We start from the raw sequence: 22233 nt of genomic DNA on the forward strand, positions 1-22233 counted from the left end.
TGCTGATGACGGCTGGACTGTTCCCAGTCTGCCCCACAATCCCACTGATATGTGGGGATTTCCTGATAAAGATGATCCTCCTCCCTCGGCTGGCACTGCCTTGGCAACCTGAGTTTGTTTATTCGGTTTTTTTTTTTTTTGATAAATAGTTGTTGTTTTCGATTGAGACCGTGTTTTTAAGTCCGGCTTCAACCGTCTGAACTCTTTCGCAGGGTGATCTTGTATCCCCCGGCCCCTTTTTTGTGAATTGTATTCTTAGTATATTTTATTAATAGAAAAGGACTATTCATCAAAAAAAAAAAATCTGAAAAGTAAAATCACATCAATAAATGAGATTCAATCACATCAACAAACAAGATTCATCCCATTTTGCATTAAAATTCATTTCTCTCACAACTCTACCCATTCAATTGGTCGTGAAGTAATTCAGATTTCCCTTTTAGATCGTCCAAAGTTAGTCATCTTAGTGGTGATAACGCCCAAATTTTTAAATTTAATTGCAAAAATAAAATCACCACCCTTGGAGCTAGGGTCACCTTAACACCATCAATCTCAAATTCTCACTCTCAGGAGGCAAAATATTTCCCATTGAAAAGTTTTTGCGCTTGGTAGTATATGAGAAGGGACAAAGGAAATTTCAGATTTCCACCAAAGAGGAGATTTTAGAAGATGCGAAATTTCCACCGAGAGGGAGATTTCGGAAGATCCGAATTTTCCACCAAGGGGGAGATGTCAAAAGATCCAAAATTTCCACCAAGACTTGGTGTTCTTAAGGTTTCTTCATTCTAACATTCTTTGATGATTCCCTGCTCTATTCTTGATCGTAATGTTGCCTTCATGCCATAAACCAATTTTCTAATGCCTTAGAGGATAAAAACTTGGAAGACTCAATGTGGAGGAATTTCAGAAGATCCAAAATTCCCACAAGTGGAAAATTCTGAATTTGCGAAGTTATCAATTTCTTCCCCTTATCGCTCCTCTATTGCAATGCTTGAGATGCCATCAAATAAAAGGTCTAAGCTTGAGATTCTTCGCGAGAAATGAGGAGGGGGAGATTTTGAAAGATCCAAAATTTCCACCACAAGAGAGATTTTGGAAGATCCAAAATCTCCACCAAGGGGGAGATTTCAAAAGATGTGAAATTTCCACCAAATGAGAGATTTGGGAAGATGCAAAATTTCGACCAAAGGGGAGATTTTGGAAGATTCGAAATTTTTACCAAGGGGAGATTTCAGAAGATTCAAAATTTCCACCAAGACTTGGTTCTCTCACAAACTTCATCCCCTTTTCCAACATAGAAACCCATCTCTCCCAAACCAAAAAAAGAAATTCACTTTCCACTCAGACTCCGACCACAAAAATTCCCCTAAGCGATGTCAAATGCTTGTACAAACTTGAGACAAAAAAATTGCTCAAACTCATCTTGGACTTGAAGGCTTGAAAATGTTGCCAACTAAAACCATCTAAGACAGAGACTCCTACTGGTTAAAGCAAGAAAAGAGGGGTCCCCATTTGCAATGGGACAATGGTGTGAAAACCACACAACACTTCCTTGATATAATTTTGGTTTAGCATTAGCATCCCTTTATCCTACTCGGGTTCACTGCTCTAACTTGGGTTATATTGAGAGTTATGTTTGGAAGCCCCTCATTTGCTTGTATTGAATGGCTTAGTGTGAAAGTGGTTAGTTACTGAATTCATCTCGCACAATCTACATATTTTCACCAGCGAAACAATATCTATCTCAAAATTGGACTTGTTGAAGGTAAATTGTGAATACTAATTTTAATTTATTTATTTAATTTTAATAAATTTTAAGTCGTGTTCAATTATCAATTTGTATATATTTTTTCTTAATATTTATTGACTAATTGTTATTAACTTAGGTTGTTAAGACCCAATTTGCATCTCATAGTATTGTTAGGAGATGACTTCTCAAGATGCAAAAGGCATTGAGCCAAATGGCTATTTCCAACTAATGCGATCTATGGAAGGCTTTACATTTAGAGAGTTCCCAAAAGGTCAAGACATTGGATTACAGTTAGTGGGCTCATGTACAATATGTATTAGATTTCACCAAGCCTATAATGACAATGCTACAATTTGTTCATACAAATGCACCTTGTTTGGGGGATGTCTATGATGGCATGGACACAATAGTAGAGAAGGTGAAAATTGCAATACAAAAACATGAGAATAACCCAATAGAATGTGAAATCTTATACAATAAGGTGGAATAAATCATTCGTCGTCGTTGGGAAAAGGATGACCACCACATTGCATCTCCTTGCATATGCCCCATCTCCAAGGTACTATAACAAGGAAATACTTTCTATGACTGGGAGAGTAGCACTATATATAGATGAAGAAGTTGCTAATGGGTAAACGAAAGTTTTTGAAAGACTATTCCCAAATGCAGAAGTGCAAAAAAGTTAGGATAGAATTTCACTTGTTTGCCTAAGGAAGAAATCATAGTCCAACAGCTATCAATGACCAAAACATGGAAGTTATCACATGGTGGTACCTCTATGGCCAACCATTTAAGTACCTACAACCTCTTGCAATCAAGATCTGCTCACAAGTTTGATTTTCTTTTTTTTAACCACTTTTATTCTACATATTAGCACTTAACATTATTTAATTTACTTTGTATTTTTTTAATTTTTTTTGTTAACACTATCCAGGTTGCAAGTTCTCCTGCCGCTGAATGGAACCGGAGTACATACTCTTACATCCACTCAATGAAGCTTACCTGATTGGGCTCCAAAAAAGCTGAAGACTTGGTTTATATTAATTGCAGCTTATGTCTTGTGTCACATAAGGATCCATCCTACAAGGATGGGGTGGCAAAGCTTCAGGATGAGCCCCCTAAGTGTGCCAAAGATGCAACAGTTGATGATCTTACTAGACTCGCTATGATGATGATTACATCTTGGCACATGGTGCATCTAGTACAAGTGGAACCGCTTTGGGTTCGAATGATATTGAACTTGATGATGATGAAGAGGATTTTTTTGATAATCCTTATGATTCTGATTAGTGAGTCCTGATTGATGAATATTGAATCATAAACTATATTTTGATTTTATAATTGTAATGATTTACAGATTTTCAATGGAATCATGAACATAGACTGAGATTTATATGATATGGCCTATTTGAATATCTGTGAAAATCAATAATGAAGTACCATACTATCAAATGATTTAATTCTGTATATATATATATATATATATGAACATGCCCAAACACATACAAACCCCTCCCCCCCCCAAAAAAAAAAACAAAACAAAAAATTCACACATCCATGCACCCAATTCTTGTACCGACATCGGCCTCCATACCCGAATCATAACTAAGTTTTTAAGTATTCTCTAGATTCCCAAGTTGCAGAAAAAGTAGGGCAGGCAATCTTTTTGATCCGACATCTAATAATGAGGGGAACAGAAGATAAAAGCCAGCTGAGCTTTACTCTATGCAAGGTTGGTAGCCTCCCTTCTCTTGTGCAGATGGGTACTAAAAAGAGGTTTATTGAATATGGATGTTTCCCTGTGGATCGTCCAATCAATAAATAAAATACTAAATGATATGAGGTATAATTGGGCTTTGTTGCTATCAAAGATCAATTCTGATCCAGAAAGAGTGAAGGAGCAATAAGCAAGAAATATTCCACTAGCTACTTGTTGGCACTTTTGTTTGAGTAGACGAATGAAGCTTCTTTCACAAAGTATGCCCGAGTTTATTAGCATATAAAACAAATGGTAAGAAGGCATTGCCTGATCAAAGTCAAGGTGAAACAAAGTACAGAAAATACAAGCAGATCAAGCTCTGTCTTCATTAGACACAAAGTCTGGCTTTGAGCAGTCTATCAGCATGTATCTTAATCTATAAATAGTAAACATGACGATGGAGAATCAATGAAGGCATCCATGGCTAAGTAATTGATATTAATTTGTTCATATATTATGAGCCTCTACACTTTGAATTTAGCCTATAAGTATTTCTGAAGATAGCATAGGGAGGATCCTCTATGGATAAGCCAAGGAGATAACATTATGAAGGAGCAGAATGATTGTTTATTGAGGCATCTAAGCAGTTGTGAAGTGAAAGAGAGGCTGACCAAAACCAACAACAAAAGGGGAACAATGTTATTTGAAGATGTAACTCTGTGGAATATAGGAAGGGCACAGAGACAACAAAGAGAGAAAACAAGATGTCTCCCAAATGTGCTCCAGATGAAGAGGAACAACGGTGATATGATTATATTTAGAGGATACAAGGTTTGAAAGGATCCTTTATAAATATGATATAAGATGTTGAAAATGTACTGCAGGACTGTAAAAAATGATTGAGTATGACCATCAAATCTATCAGACTGGTATTAAAGTACGAGGAACCATGGTAAGGCAGATTCACAAAAACACCAGAAAGAGTTGTCACACATCCAAAATGTCATTCATAACATTGAGATTCCTTCAAGTCATGGTTTGAAGAATCTCTTGAGGTAATTAGTGTAGAAAATCAGTGCTTTGAGAGCAAATTAATCTACAAACCATAGTTGAAAACTCAGACTCGGCAATAGTTTCGCAAGCCCAAAAAAATTTATAACTCAACTCAACAAAACTTGGGAAAAAACTCGCCAGTAATTAGAAAAATTTATTGAACATATGAGAATACACTATTATTTGAAATAGTCTTCAAATATATACAAAATTCGTAAAGCATATTACCAATTTTCATCATATATTAATTAAGTTTTAGATTAATCATTATTGGATTTCAAAATGCACAGAACAATATTATCTTTATTTCCCACTTCTCACATTTGTTCACTACATATTTATAGAATGTTTTCGGTCCTATTTGATAGGGAACAAATCTCCAAATATATGAATTGTTTTAGCAACTTAGCAAACAACTCATATTAAATTCTGAATAATTACTTTCAAACCTAGAATAGCTAGTGAGTTTTTATTGTAACTCACTTATTTTATTAAACTATTCTAATTGACATACCTAAAAACTAAATGATGCAATATTCCTAACCTCCCCCCATATTACATCATTCTCCAAATGGGGATAAGTACACACAATAATATTTGATGAACTTGTCCAACAGTATGACTAGGGACATCTACATCTACTCATGAGAAGCAATAGTGGAACTAGCCTTACTATGCTCACTATACTTTCATCCAAGGATAGGGACAAACACTTCTACCCATGAAACCAAGGATAGGGACTAATGCATTTATCCAAGGTCTTACATCAAGTTTTAAAAGGGACTTACACATCTATCCAACATCAAAGTTATGAACAGGGACACACAGCTTCTCACAACAGTTGTGATTGAGTACATTCACATCCAATCAAAATCACCAAATCTTGTGACTGGTGACAAACACTTCCAATCACTTACACCTTCTAGCAAATGGGAACAAATACATCCATTCACAAACAACCAAGAAGTTTGATTGGGGACATACACATCCAACAACAGCTTAGGAAGCTTGAGAACCATGTCTTCATCATGCATGCATGCAGCTACCATTAAAGATCATTGCCACTTTGATCACAAATTATATGAGATGGTTGCCAATTCCATCTAGAAACCGATCTTGGCTTTAATCAATATTGACATGAATAGTTGTCACTGATGCAATCCACAACCTTATCACTAGTGACTGATGGCAGGTCGCTGAATGTCCTCAAATCTACAATTAGTTTTCTGCTTGGAAAATTTATCGTTAAAGCTCATTTCTTTAGTTTTGAGGAAAGAATATATCCTTCCTCCTTTCAAGTGATCTTCTTCTAAGGAGTGTTGGTACCACCAATCATGCACTCCAAATATAATTGAAAAAACAGACATTTTTTCTTTACCTTTCAACACTTCTAGAGTTTGACATCTAAAATTAATAAACTCATACGTCAAAGAAGAAGAAGAAAAAGAAATGGGCCCTATTCTAAAATGCTCAAAACTTTAGTGAGGTTCAAAATTACATGCCTAAGTGACAACCATTTACATGACTAGTTAATAAGAAAGTTACACAATCTCACCTAGAGTATCAAGTACAAGCCCTTCAAGTGGATGATTGTACAATGCACTAACAGCATATGGCACTATTAGCTTATGAAGTTGTGAAATCGTGAATGCACATGACGGTGCATAAATTTGTTTTCATGCATGTTCTGGTGGACAAACTATTGCCAAGTGTCCATGACCAACATTCTAAAATTTGTGATTTTTTTCAATCTTTAATCGCATTCTTCACCCAACTTAGTTTCCCTATCTCCTCAAAGAGTAAGTCAACACAGTGGGCAGTGCAAGGACTCCAAAATAATGTCTCCCCTCTAGAAGTTTACCGAGTGCCACATACAAAATTGCATTGTTGGTCACAAATATTAATGACATTTCGCATTCCCACTTCCATCACCACTTCATCCAACATCCTACACAACATCTTTGCATCTTTTATTTCATTGAAGGCATCATTAAAGCCACTAAAAAGTTGATGTGGGTCCTATTTTTGTCATTCATCCATCCATATGATAAAATGGTGCAGCCTTTCTTTTCCTAGTTTTCCTTTGTTTTTCGACTAGTTGGCACGTGTAAAGACCTCATCTTGAAATTATGGCCCACTCAACTCATTGATTTGGAGTCTTGAAACCCTTACCTACCATAGTCAATGCATTCATCAAATGTTCCCAACTAGAACTAGAAGCAACATTGAATGACATATTATTGTAGTACCAAAATATGCCACATGCCAACTTTGCCAACTTTGCCTCATATTGCAATTCCATGAAGTACCTTGCAATGAAGGTCGCACACCGAGAGTGTTATGGGGAACAAAAAAAGCTACAAGTATGGTTCTCCACACTTTTAATCCTTGTATCCAAGGTCAATGAGAGAAGAGGCCCCCATATCTCCTTATGACCTTGTAGAACTAAAATTTGGGATTGGAGCTGACATTGCCTATACTGTTCTCTTTTTATTTCTCTACCTTAGCTCAAATGCTACAAGAAGTGTTTTTGCCTCCCTCTTAACCTCTTCAAGTTTATTGATTTTGCATTGCTTCAGGATAAGTAATCTCGAGGAGGGAGGACTTGCTATGTCCATTTTTGGAGATTGGAAGTTAGGCCTTCCACCTATCCTGTGCCAAACAGTTGTCAATGGTCAAGGATGGAACTTGTTGCTCAATGTACCCCAAAGAGTTGTCAAACATTAGTGATCGAACTTGCTTCTCAATGCATGTGAGAGAGTTGTCAAAGGTCAAGGATTGGACTTGTTTCCCAACACAGGCCAAGGACTTGTTGGTGGTTGGGGATCTAAAGGGAGTTGTCGAGGTCGAGGATCGTACTTGCTACCAAGTGCATGTTAGGAAGGCATCAATGGTCGAAATGCATGTCAAAGTGTTAGTAGATGTCAAGGTTCAAGGATATCATCTAGTCCATGCCACAATGAAATGACAATGCAAACTTAATGACACGAGAACCAAAAGTCAAAAGTATCACCTCCAAGTTAGAAGGAAAGAGAAACTCCAAACCTCCTACAAAGAAGATTGCAATGCCTATAATGTCGAACTTGTGACTTAGTGTATGAAAATTAAAATTTGGGCCATGGCACCATTTTGGGTATTGGCTGACTAGTTGGGTATTTGTGCAGCATATAAGATTAGGATAACATTTCAATTGTGATCATGGATGTTATGTTATTGTGCCTTCTACACATTTGTGTTCAACAATCTTTTGTAGATGGAAATGACTGAAAAATCATAAAAGACTATGATTAGAGGACGAAAACCCATTGATTGTCAGCATCTAAAAGAAATTGACACAAACCCTTTGGTTCTTAAGAATATTCTCACCCAAAGAGTGCATTGGAGCTTCATGGATTTGCAGGAAAATTTAGTGAGTCAATGTCTACATTGTTAGTTAATGTTTAATGTTGCTATATCATGATTGTCATTATCCCTAGTTGTAGAGATCAAATCATAATCATACAATGTACAGCTTGAGTTTGAGTCAGTTGTGCAAATTAATTTGTGGTCTTTACATATAAGCAATTATTTCTATTTGAATGTGTAGTGTTGTAAATTGTATCCCTATACAATTTCTTGCTTACATTAGTCCCATTTTAGCAATTGTGGCCTCCCTCATACATTTTCATTTATCAGACCTTGATTTTGTACTTATTTTCAGCATCCCCATATCAAATTGGACTCCCAACCCAAATATCAGCTCATTTTTAGCAGTTAAGGGCAAATAGGTGGGTTTGGGGCAACTTGGGTCATCCTTGATCCCAAGAAACAGCCCCAAATTTGAATGAAATAGTGGTCATTTGATCTTGGAAGGATCCTCAAATCCACCCCAAAATGGCTAGATGAGATATATAAGCAAGGCTACCTCCCTCATTTTGGAGATCCAATCTAATCACAAGCAAGCATTCAAACTTCATTCATGTCCAAGCATTCAAGGCGTTTCATCCTACCATATTCTCCATTGTGGCATGCTTCAATACCCTTCATGCAAGCATGTCTTGTATGAATTCCTTTTAGGATTTTTTGTTGAGTCATACTATTGCATCAACAGTTGTGATCCCATTTCAAGAGCATTTGCATTATCAAGGTATAAGACATCTTGTTTCTCAAATCTAGACTCTACTTTGTATTAACACACTTTACTTTTACGCAAATTTCAATTCAATTTCATGGTTGTTTCCAAAACTGGGGACTTAGGCAACCTTTCCACAACACTTTTCCCAAGAGCTACAATTTGATAGTTGTGTCAAAAAGTGTAGGGTCAAAGGCAACTAGACTCACCCTAACCTCCTATTTAGTCTGAATTCAGCTCACAAGTCAGTCATTGTTTTTGCTTCCTAGATATGGTCTTGCAATCAGTTTCTCAGTCCATAATCACTCTGTGTGTGGAAAACCATCGCTCTCTCTCTCTCCATCTTGCCCTAGATCTTGCATTTTCTTTTTTTTTGCATAGTCATCTTCCATACAATCAAAGAATCATCTTGCATCAGCCTACCAATCGAGCCTCCTTGAACCTAGTAGATCATCTTCCTTCCAATATATGAGAGGATATAGGTGTGAGCTTCCTAGTTTGTCCATCCATCGTAGGGAACGCCCCCTCATCACCTCTTTTCTTTCATCACATTTTTGTGAACCTAACCCTTACATCTTAGTTATGATTTTTTATCTAAATCTGATTTGTATGCATTGCATTTACCCTTTTTACATCATATATTGGTACATTTCGTAGATTTAGCTATCCAGTTCATCCATTTGCATAAGGATGGAGTAGTTATCTACTTCTGCTAGTCCAAATGTTCAATTTATGCATATGATGAAAATTTAGTTCTCTTTCAATCATGGCCATGATTCAACCCCTCCAATTTTGATCCCACCCATGAGGCCATTTTTGTGCAAGAAAATACTATTAAGCTATTAACACTTCTTTTGATGACCTTTCTCCAAAAATGAGCCTTCCTTATAGGCTAAGCAAAAGTACCTTGGTGCAAGAGGCTAAGCATGTTACTTCCCTAGATGATCCTCCCTCTCCTATATCTCATAATCATTAAAATCTTTTGAGACAAGATGATGTTATGCATTTCCTTCAAGATCCATCTCCTAACATAACATTGAGCAAAGACGAAAAAACTAGATGTGAACACTTCTTCCCAACTTCCTACATTGGATGCAAATAATGATTATAGGATTTTGTATCTCCCTAAAAGAATCAGTCCTCCTACTATTCACCCCTATGATGAAAGTTATCCACCTTCCAAATTAAAATCATCTTACGAAGATGGCTATAACATGATTATCAAGCAAGAATATACAGGATAAGGTCTTGGTATTCAAGAATGAGTAATAAAGGACCACATAGAACCTTTTCTCCTTCAACATACTACACAAAGTTTTGCAATTTGCACCCTTAGAAATTTTGTTGCCTCTTGATGAGTGTCACACAAATCTAGCAAAAAGAATCTTTGGAGAATTAAGGACAAAAATATTATATTTCCTTTCCTAAACCTTCCAAAAAACCAAAAACCAAAGGATGTGGATTGATTGTTTCATCGTTGTTTTTCTCATTATCTTGCGGATTGTAATGGATAAGGAAAATTTGTTCAAGATTTATATGATAAACACCTCATTCCTATTACACCTAACATGTTACATTCCTTAGTAGCAATGTTGTAAACTACCATTCCCTTCACCTTCCACACTATGTGATCTTAGTACTCTACCTTATTGGGGGCTCTTGTTTTGCATGGTGTTACGCTTTTGTATTCAATCTTTCCTTGTGAACAACATAATAGGTCCCCTTCTTTATCCTCACACTTGGCGGAAGGGTTCTCTCTTTAATACTCTACCTTTCCAAGAATCCATTATACCTTTCTTAACTTGTATCTTCTATAACATGATATCCTTCCTTGCATGGACTTATTTGTCTTACATAAAGATTTTCTCTTTTACAATGTAGTGTTTTGTTGTATAATTCACCTCCAAGAGTTGGATTGCCCGTATATGAGTCTAGTGATTGCCAAAATCTACTTCCAGACAATGCTTGCACTAAGTCCCAGAGTCCGTATAGTGCAGCCTCAGTAGGCCATATGGTGCATAGCATATGGTAAATGAAGTTCATACAGTATGCAAGAGACCGTAAGGTATGTAGGTGATTGTACGGTGATGGTCTTGAAGGCCATACGATCAGTGTGAGGTGTCTATACGCTAATGAATTGGGTCGTACGGTGATTGTGGAGGGGTTGTACGGTGAAGGATTGGAGCATAAATGATGCCAGAGATAGATCGAATACCCTCTTGCCAATACACGGAACAATATTTAGATATTAATGGAGTGCCAACACAAATATATTCCAGCAATAATGTGACTTGTAAATGATGCTCCAATTTGCCAAATCCAAGACAAGAAATACAGTGACAGAATAGGGTGAGGGTTAAATACCACCGAAACCAAAATAGCCAAGGAAGATCTTTCATTTCCGAAATAGCGAACAATACTGAACTCCAATAGGAATTCACAGTACAAAGAGAATAATCAAAATCACATACCAACTACTACCTACAGACCGTGCTTAAATATCCTTCGGAGAGACTTTCTAAAAGTTTACAAAGATAGCCAATGACCACACCTACAAAAACAAACAAATAAAAATGGGTCTGAGATATACTAAATCAATCGGCCCATAAACAAAGGTTTGATTAATTATTTATTTTATGACAAAAACATTACAGTCCTCTCATCCCAAAATTTACTTGTCCTCAAGCAAATGCAATGTTGGATGTTGTAGAATGTGTTCACATTCCCAAGTCACGTAGTCCAATGGCATGTCTTTCCAACGTATCAAGTATTCCCTCAGGGTACAGTTCCACAGAGTTTTCTCACGTACATCAATGATCTCCACTGGTTCTAACATGAGTTTCCCTTCATTGAGCGGTAGAAGATTTGTGGTTACTACAATGTTCTGTCCCACGACTTTCTTCGAGCAGGAAACATGAAAGACATTATGGATGCAGCTTCCTTTTGAAAGTTCTAGTTCATAAGCAACTTCACCAATGCGGTGAACTGCACAACAAGGACCATAAAATCGTGGCTTAAATTTTTCTTTCCCCTTTGCCTTCAATGAGAACTATCGGTACGGCTGGAGTCTGAGATAGACCATGTCTCCAACTTTGAAACTTCTCTCGATCCGGTGTCTATTGGCATAGATCTTTTGTTGACTATGTACCCTTTGTAAGCTCTCCTTCAAGGATCTCAAGATGTCTTTCCCTTCCTGAAGCCAGTCCCTCGCCCTTGGCACGCGGCTGTCACTCAGTACCATGTCGATAAATGAAAGGGGTTCATACCTGTACAGTGCTTTAAGGGTGTCATCCCAATGGACATGTGATAAGTGGTATTGAAACAGTATTCCCCAGATGCATCCATTTGACCCATGCCCATTGTTATGCCAAAACGTAGTTCCGGAGGTAACTTTCTAGCCACTTGCTCACAATCTCCATCTGTCCGTCTATCTGAGGGTGGTAGCTAGTACTTGGTGACAATTTTGTTTCTACCAACCAAAATAATTATGTCAAGAAAATACTGAGAAACCAACTATCCCTGTCACTAACAATGTTTTGGAGCAACTCATGCAGACGGAAAGCTTCTCTAAAGAATAATTCAGCTGCCTGTGTGGTGTGGAAATCTGAAGAGATAGCAAAGAAGTGTGCATGCTTCATCAGTCTGTCAACCACCACAAAGATACAATCCTTCCCGTTTACTTTCGGAAGTTCGGTGATGAAGTCCATGGAGATACTTTCCCACTTTTGTTCTAGTATAAGCAAGGGTTGCAGTAACTCGGCAATTAAAGTATATTTGGATTTGTTTTGCTGACAAATTGCACATTCCCGTACGTACTACAATACATCTCCTTTAAGTCCCTTCCATGAAAATCTCTCCTTGAGCTGTCTATAAGTTTTGAAAAAACCTGAGTGTCCGGCCAAGGGTGAGGCCTGTATTTCCTTCAATTTGGATTCAAGCACTAAGTATATCCGATCCTTATAATAAATGATTTCATCCACCACCTTGTATCAGTCATCTAGAATGTTAGCATCCATTATTTTACATGCAAATGTGTTTTTCGAATATTCCACCAATAAGTGTGTTTTCTAGTCAACTGAAATCTAAGACAGTAAGCAGATGGTGAGTTTTCTTGACAAGGCATCTGTAACCACATTGTTCTTTCCCTTCACATATTCAATGTCGAAATCAAAAGCCTGAATCTTACTTACCCATTTTTGTTGCCTCTCGTTCAAACCTTGTTGCTCCAGAAAATATCTCAAACTATTATAATCAGTACAGACGATAAACTTGGCACCTACCAAATACTGTCGAAACTTGGTTAGTGCATGCACGATAGTCAACATTTCTTTGTCATAGATGGAATATAAACGCTTTGTTTGTGTAAGCTTCTAACTCTAATAGGCTATAGGGTGTCTATCTTGCATCAATACCGCACAAATGCCCTCTCCAGATGCGTCACACTCCAAAATGAATGGTTGAGTAAAGTTGGGTAAGGTGAGAATCGGGCAAGTGCTCATTGCTTATTTTAACTTATCAAAAGTGTGTTACGTTTTTTCATTCCACTGGAAAGAGCCTTTCTTGGTCAAATTTGTTAATGGTGCACTAAGCTGAGAGAATCCTTTTACAAACCTTCGATAATAACTACACAATTCAAAGAACCCTTGCAAATCAAAGAGCGATTTTGGTGTGGGCCAATCAAGGATTGCTTAAATCTTCTCCTAGTGAACTTGTACTCCATATTTCCTGACAATGTGCCCTAGGTACAATATCTCTATCATCTCAAATTCCCACTTGGATTGCTTGGCGAACAAAGATTGAGCCTCCATGATCCTTAAGACTTCATCCAAATGTTTCAGGTGTTCTTCCCGAGTTTTGTTGTAAATGAGGATATCATCAAAAAATACCAGCAAGTACTTATCCAATTGTTTGTTGAAGATGTGATTCATGCAAGACTAGAAGGTAGTTGGTGTATTTGTTAATCCGAATGGCATGACCAAGAACTTGTAATGCCCGTAGTGACAACAAAAAGCCTTCTTCTCCACATCTTCTTCCCTCATGTGGATCTAATGGTATCTAGAATGGAGATCTATTTTAAAAAAATAAACCACACCATGCAATTCATCGATCCTAGGAATAGGGTTTCTATTTTTTATTGTTTTCTTATTCATCGCACAATAGTCCACACACATGCGCATCGTTCTGTGCTTTTTAACCAATACTACTGATGACGCAAAAGGGCTAGAGCTAGGACGAATCCATCCTTCCTTGAGCAGTTCTTGAATCGTCTTCTCGATCTCATCTTTGAATTTTTTTGGATGTCGATATGGAGTGGTGATAACCAGCTTTGCTCCTGTTTCTAGTTCAATGGTATGCTCAAAACCTCGATGGGGAGGTATACTTGACGGAATGTCGGAAAAAACTCGCTTTTATCCAAAATGGTTTGAAGTTTATTATCTGGATAGTACACATGTTGACCCTTGATTGACATTGTAGACACGAAGCACTGTGCAGCCCACAAAATGTCATCATGTCAGAAAATAGCTTCCATTTTCTGTGTAGATACTTCCTTCGAACCTTCATTTGTCATCCCTCTCAGGACCACCTTTTTTCCATCAACCACAAAAGTGAAATCCATCCGCTTGAAACTTTGTGTGTACTCATCCAAAGATTCTATCCACTGTATGCATAAAATGACTTCCATATCTACTAGGTCTACTACAAAGAAGTATTCTGTTATTGTGTGGTTACCCATGGTAATGCTTAACTGGGAAACAAGGTGTGTGCATGGTAACATTGACCCTCCGGCAACCTTGACTTGGAACCCTGTGTGAGCTTCTGTGGGCAATTCCCTTCGCTTTACGAGTGATGAATTTATGAAATTCAAGGTAGCTCCCCTGTCCAGCATTACAATCACCCTTTGACCCCTTTTTTCCATTGACCACAAAAGTGAAATCCATCCAATTGAAACTTTGTATGTACTCATCTAGAGATTCCATCCATTGTATGCCTAAAATGACTTTCATATCTACCAGGTCTACTACAAAGAAGTCTTTTGTTATTGTGTGATTACCCATGGCGATGCTTAACTGGGAAACAAGGTGTGTGCATGGTAACATTGACCCTCTGGCAACCTTGACTTGGAACCCTGTGTGAGCTTCTGTGGGCAATCCCCTTCGCTTCACGAGTGATGAGTTTATGAAATTCAAGGTAGCTTTGTTGTTCAACATTACAATTACCCTTTGACCTTGGAGAGTTCTTCATACCTTAAAAACTCTATATCTTGGGCTACCGGCAAGGATAATGGTTCCTCTGAGTTTCACTAATGTTGTGACTCTCTCTGTATGGTTGAGACCGATGTCTTCAGGGAACTCTTGTTGGTGTTCATCTTCGGTAGAAGAAGCCTCTTGCTCATCATCCAGCATCACCTCAATGTAATGTACCTTTCCTTTTCCAAGGCATCTATGTCCCGGCTCCCACGGTTCTTTGCAACTAAAACATAATTTCTTCCTTCATAGATCCTGCCTAGTGGCTTCATTCATCGAGGGCTTTCTTGGTGGAGGTCGACTTTCTTTTGGTGCTTTCTTTTGGTGCTAATGGGGGCTTGGAGTGAAAGTTGCTTCGAACAGAAGAAGATGATGAAAATGCCATGCTTCAAGCCATTTTGATTACTTCCAAAAGGGTGGTTGGATTCAACCCTTTAAAGGTTCCATCAATCCGTCCATGAATAGTACTACCCGACATCGTTTTGAAATATTAGTGACCACTACAGAAAATTTCTCGAATTCTGTGATGCATTGATCCACCAATCCTGTTTGCCTCAACTGTGCCAACTCCTTGAATTTGAGTTCCAGATCTTCGTTGTCGAACCTCTCTATTAATCTTTTAGTAAATTTCGCATATGTGTTGATCTGGTCATGTCTGAGTGTGATTCTACCATCTTGCCACCAATTTTGCACTATTCCTTCTAAATGGAGAGTGGCAAACTTAATTGCTTCTTCTTCTGATATCAGATTGACCTAGAAGTAAGTGTTCGCCTTCATTACCCAGGCTTGTGCACTTATAGATCCCAATCCATCAAATGACAATGGGTTTACTTCACTCAACTTCCTTTTGAGATCATCATTAAAATATTCTCTATTTCCAGTTCTAGAATAACGCATTCTCAATTTCACATAATCTTTATATGAAATGTCTCCTTCCAAATCAGCATTCCTCCAGTCTTCTCTCACTTGTCCTTGTATTTTCATAAAAGTTGGATCCCTTTCTCTTTAAGGCACCTCCGTCCGTGGGTGTAATGTCCCCATTTTTGTCAGTATCAAAGTTTCACGGATTAGTCTATTAATGTGATCCTTGTAGGCTAATTATTGTGGATTGAGGGTTTTTTGAGGTAGTGGCTTGACTTGGGAGGGTCTTATCTTCTCCACAATTCAGTAAACTACAAGTTGGTCTTCATTTGGCTCAGATTGGACTTCATTTGAACTTTATTCTGTGTACTTACTATTTGTGGTAAGTTGGTGTTGATAGAGATGGACCCTTTCTTTTTTTGGAAAGTGCATTTGGTCACATGGAGAATTAATAGGTATGACTCCTATTTCTGACGGCATATTTAAATGATAAGTATTTTGGGAGTTATTATATTTTCAATGATCAAATTATTATTAAATAATTAAATGGCTTATTATAAAGTTATAATTTCACTTAAGTTGAAGGTTGAGTTATCAATGGAAAGTGTCATTTATTAATCAGTTAAGCCAAGTCAAGTGAGAGAATCTAATGGAAGCTTCTAATTAATGTTGTGCGGTGAAGCTTCCTGAGTGCAGTTACAGTTTGACAACAAAAGGGCATCTGGATGTCATAAATACAAGCTCATTTGTTGAGAAAGGCATCTTAAATATATTTTTCTTTTGTTGCCTTTGTGGCTTTCCTGAGTTCTGAATTTTGTGCCCTTGCTGAAGTATAAGGGTTTCTAAGTTTCAGAAGATTGGGATTATAATTCTAAGAAAGTCTGAGTTGATGTATGCAAATTATACTGAGGTAAATAATTTGCCCTCTTCTCTTCTACAGCATAATTTGCCCTCTCCTCTTCTACTGTGATACCTGTGTCTAAGAAGAGCTGCAATCTAGAGTTAGCATTTTTCAACTTGGAGGACAAATCGATTGAGAACTTTTTCATCAATTCTAGTCTAGCAATTCTAAGTTTGTGTCTTCTCCCTCCTATATTCTCTGTTGCCAGGAGACGTTGTGGGATTAAAAAGTTAAGTATACTTACATCTGCAAATTTTATAATCAGAATTGGGTGTCTAACTTCCAGTGCTGTTGGACATAGTTTATTTGCAAAATCTGGTCAGTGTGGGAGGTTTTCAGTGGTCTGCAATTGAAATAACAGACCTATGTTTTCTTGTTGAAGCCTGTGATTCCATCCTGGAGGTCTGCGATTTAGCTCTGGAAGCTTGTAAATTATTATTTGGAACCTGCAATCTGCCCATTGGGGTTTGCATTTAACATTGGAGGGCCAACATTTAATTATAGTGGCCTATGTCTTGTTTCTAAAGGCCTGCGATCAATTGTCCATGACCTGCAATTAGTATTTGGGACTGCATTTGACTTGTAAGGGACTCCGATCAGACATATCACCGCTTCAAATTGAACAAGAGGGTGGACAGAGATTCCAAGTTCTTTATTTGTTTGTTGATTTTGAATATCCACTCTCAATTTATTGTTATGGTAATAATATGTTCAGCAGAAGTCATTGTTACTTGGCAATAATTGCCGACCTCATTCTGATATTGAGTACAGTTGTGTGTGTGAAGTTTATAATTGAATGCATTGGGAAAAGACCAGATAGTAAATATTTTGCTTTGCCATTACTTGTCTAGAGAAATCCGAGTTTATCATTCAGCCTTTCCAGTCTATGTCTGTTATTGTTATTTCAGCATCATACATATATCTTAACATCATAGAAGGCACATATATCCAGCATACTTAAAATAGAAGAATTTCCAAAAACAAGTTCATTTGATATCTGAGGTTGTTTGAAAAGTGTTTGACAAAATGTCAAACAACTATTAAGTTAAGATATAAATGGAATTTGCTGAGTTGTATCCAGCTGGGGATATTACAATGGGGGGAAGGTCGGCATGGAAGGTCGAGATCGTGTTGGATGAGGGTTTGCCCTACCCGACACTGAGTCCGACCTATAACCATTTTGTTCACCGGATATCTTATTGTCTGCCAATTTCCTAAAAGTTTCATCCATAAGTCACTGAGTATCATTAATCTAAGTCTGATTCCTTGAAAGATTCCTTAGTAGCGCCATAAGTTCGGTAGGAGTGGGTTATGGATCGGCCATTCTATCAACTGAATGGGATCTCCTTCTTTTTCGGCTATAAACTTTCGTTCACTGTCCACAGGCTGGCAAGATCAAAAGCTTTGATACCACTGTAGTGTTTCGTTGTTCAATTCACCTCCAAGAGTTGGATTCCTGTATATGAACCTAGTGATTGCCAAATTCTACTTCCAGACAATGCTTCAACTAAGTCCCAGAGCCCGTATGGTATAGCCTGGGTAGGCCATCTAGTGCACAGCAGATGGAAAATAAGGGTCATATGGCATGCAGGTGACCTTACTGTATGTTGGTTTACCAACCGTACAGTATGTAGGTGACTGTACGGTGATGGTCTTGAAGGCCACACAATTGGTGTGAGGTGTCCATTCAGTAATGATTTGGGTTGTACGGTGATTGTGGAGGGGTCGTACGATGAGGAATTGGAGCAGAAATGATGCCAGAGATAGATCGAATACCCTCTTGCCAATACACAGAACAATATTTAGATATTAATGGAGTGCCAACACAAATATATTCCAGCAATAATGTGACTCATAAATGATGCTCCGATTTGCCAGATCCAAGCCAAGAAATACAGTGACGAAATAGGATGGGGGTTGAATCCCATCGAAACCGAAATAGCCAAGTAGGGAAAATCTTTCACTTCCGAAATGGCAAACAATACTTAACTCCAACAGGAATTCGTAGTATAAAGACAATAACCAAAATCACATACCAACTACTACCTACAGACCGTGCTTAAATATCCTTTGGAGAGACTTTCCGAAAGTTTACAAAGATGGCTGACGGCCACACCTACAAAAACAAATAAATAAAAATGGGTCTGAGATATACTAAATCAATCAGCCCATAATCAAAAGTTTGATTAATTATTTATTTTATGACGAGAACATTACATTCAAGAGATTCATTTGTTTACAACCCCTTTCTTGCTTGGAAGTGGATATCTTTTATAAATGATTCTCGCTTAGGGTAATGTATTATTCTTTCCCTTGCCCTTTGGGTGCAAAGTTTCAATTCTCAATCTCTTATAATTTCTAAGGATCCACTTTCCTCAATAGAGTGATGTTTGTTTATCATGTGACGTCCTTTCTTACATGAGATTGTTTGTTTAATCAAGGATTTTCACTTTAGGTGTATATCCTTGATCACAAACTCTTCCTTGTTTGCAATTACATGTCCATCATAAACAAATCCCTCACTTGGGGGCTTAAAAGAGTGTCATTTTTTATCAAGAATCCCTTTTTACCTAGCAACAAGAGGGAAAGGTGAATTCTTTGTCTTGGATAATGGCCCCTAATTTGAATCGGATAATGGTCATTTGATTTTGGAGGGATACCCAAATCCATGTTGGCCTCCTTCAAGTTTTATACCCCAAAATGGTTAGGTGAGGTATATAAGCAAGGCTACCTCTACTATTTTGGTAATCCAATCTAATCACAAGTATTCAAATTTCATTCAAGTTCAAATATTCAAGAAGCAATCAAGCATATCAAGCATTCAATGCATTTCATACCACCATATGTTTCATTATGGCCAACTTCAACAACCTTCCAGCAAGCATGTCTTTTATGATTTCCTTTTAGATTTTTTTTGTGGAGTCATACTATTCCATCAACACTTATGATCCCATTTCAAAAACATTTACAATATCAAGGTATAAGGAATCTTGTTTCTCACATCTAGCATCTAGTTCATATCAGCACGCTTTATTTTTAAACAAATTCAATTCAATTTCATGGTTGATTCCAAAACTAAGGTTTGACTTGAGCAAACCCTTTTTTGCAACACTTTTCCCTTTTTGCTGTGTGCAGGAGATAGGTGGTGCCCATGCAGAAGGAGCTACAAAAAGGCCTAACTGACTACAGTTTAATGGTAGTTTCATCAAAAAATGCAAGGTGAAAGGCGACTGGGCTTGCCCTAACCCAACCAGTTGCCCCTAACCTCCTCTTTCAAGCTGAAATTTGACTCATAGGTCAATCTTCGTTTTTGCTTCCCAAATCTAGTCTCATAATTATTTCATAGTCAATCTATGCAGTTGGAAAATCATCACTCTCTCCATCTTGCCCTAGATCTTGCATTTTTACTAATTTCATTTGCATGGTCATCTTCTATAAAAGTGAAAGATCACTACATATGCCTAGCGCTTGAGCCTCCTTGAACCTAATGTATCATCTTCCTTCCAATGTATGAGAGGATATAGGTGTGAACTTCCTAATTTGTCCATCCATCCTAATGAGCGCCCCCTCATCACCTATTTTCTTTCATTACAGAATAGTATTTGGTGAAGACTGTGTTGTTTGGTGAACATTGTAGTTAATGTGAAATCCATTATTTCTTTTAAATTTTCCAAAGGGACATTACATGAAGCATCTACTTTGGCTTTGGGATCTTTTCCTTCACTATTTCATGTTAGTAACTTGAGATCAGAATCTAATAGTGGAATTTCTTTGACTGTTATTCGTCCCACCAGGTACAGAATCGTCCCTAATCATATGCTCTAGCACCCCAAAATGGTCTAGAAAAAGAATCATGCATAACAATATATCCCAACAGCTACACTTATCCAATGCTGTAGCCCAACAAAGAAGATTATTATAAGAAAAAACGGAAAGAAAATTTCCAGCATCATATTTTACCATGCGACAAATTAGGCGCCACTGTTGATAATCCTTCTTCCCAAAAAAAGCAAAATCAGGATCCACGATATTGAACAGCTTGGCAACAACTGTTGCAACTCCCTTGAAGAATATAGGCCTAGATTTTCCACAAAGCGGTTTCTCCATCTTCTCTACTCTAATCCATGTCTCGTGCCCATTTCCGCCTTTCACCTCCAAACAAGAAATACACCCAGTTGCATTGTTATCGTGTCCCTTTCCAGCTCCTGCATTATCGTCCCGTACATAGAGATCAGAGGGAAAGAATACAGTATCCACACCCATATCCTTCAGCTTAGCCAAGTCGCCCTCAAAATTTGAAGGGTATATAGAAAAATCCTCTCCAGCTGCAAATTGAGCAGGATTGATGTAAATTGAAACTACCACTCTCGTAGCCCTCGTCTTTGCCTCTTGTACGAGTGCCAGGTGACCTCTGTGAAGATAACCCATTGTAGGCACCAGGCCTATTTTTTCTCCTTGCGCTCTTTTGGCCCTCGACCAATTTCTCATGCCATTCTTATCTCTAATTACTTCAATATCCTCCCCCATATTTCACTACTCTAGCACTCTGAAATGTTCAGAAATCGGTTGGCAACTCAGCTAGTACTAGCAGAGGGATAGTATCTGCGCTTCTTTGGTCTCACTACTCTTACACTAAGATCTTTAGATTAAGTGTCAAGCTAAGCGCATCACCGTTGCGTGTTTTCCCACTCCTATTGCATTTGTATACCACTGTCAAACTTCAAATGCCTCACGTTAGCCTTTGTAAAAATGAAAGGTTGACCAACATCAAGAGTGTCGCAGAAAACCGTTTTTAGAGTCCTATGCAACGCACTTAATTAGTAATTCATATAAGGAGATCGTTCAAAAGGTTCCAGCATCTCTTGCTTGGGGTCCGTCATAAAATCAGCGTGGGGTCGTTCGAACATATTTTAATTTGTTATTTTTCAGTTCTTTTGATCAGTGGTGGTGGACATCATTAAGATTCTTCCTTCCTTTCTTTCTTAGATAGATAGATAGATAGATAAAATTTTAACGTCCACGAGGCTATAAATAGCCTATGGGACAGCAAGACAACTCAAACAGACTTAAGTAGCAAAGTTCGTTGCTTGTGCAGGATGATGATGAGTCCACCCAATTGCTCAATGTACTCTTCGTTGAATAGGTTATGCCAAGAACTGCCACATATAGTATCCGCAAATTTATCTCTACTACTCTTGTAGGCTTCACATTCTAAAATAAAATGTTGTTCAGTTTCCACTTTCCCAGAATTGCAGAATCTACAAATTCTCTCTTCCCAAGCCTCCTTTGGCCTCCTCCAACGTCTGGTCGCACAACGAAGTTGGTGAGAGTTGGTTCTCAGCTGAGCAATAAGAATTTTAGCCCTCCAAGAAATGTTGGCTCTTATGTATGTTTTTTGGAGTTGATCACAAGTGGGGTTGAACTCATTTATATAATATAATTTCTTCCTTCCGATCTCGCTTCCCTAATTTGTCTTGTAGAATTTCTCCATGACAAAGACCTTTATTTTTTTATTATTTGTGGGGCACATATTGAATTGAATATTCCATTTACTCATCCATTTGATGTTTTATTGCATCCATGTCCTTTTTCGCTTACATAGTGTGTCACTAA

The 22233-nt window shown here is 37.8% G+C and overlaps 1 protein-coding gene across 3 annotated transcripts in view; it reads right to left on the reverse strand.

Annotated features, from left to right (window-relative positions):
• PANC (pantoate-beta-alanine ligase) overlaps window positions 1-21624 on the reverse strand; it is a 124722-nt gene extending 103098 nt beyond the window's left edge. For 2 of the 3 annotated variants that reach the window (XM_089799656.1, XM_089799654.1), the window contains exon 1: window positions 20581-21295. In XM_089799656.1, the coding sequence (XP_089655782.1) occupies window positions 20581-21147 (567 nt within the window). In that variant the 5' untranslated portion in view covers window positions 21148-21295. Of the gene's footprint in view, window positions 1-20580 lie in introns of all 3 variants that reach the window. The other variant, XM_089799655.1, reaches the window with a different exon arrangement.
• Window positions 21625-22233: the final 609 nt, after the last annotated feature.

Source organism: Cupressus sempervirens, chromosome 9, assembly GCF_028749045.1.
Source record: "Cupressus sempervirens isolate cs-2001-9-10 chromosome 9, ASM2874904v1, whole genome shotgun sequence".
In the NCBI taxonomy this organism is placed as follows: domain Eukaryota; kingdom Viridiplantae; phylum Streptophyta; class Pinopsida; order Cupressales; family Cupressaceae; genus Cupressus; species Cupressus sempervirens.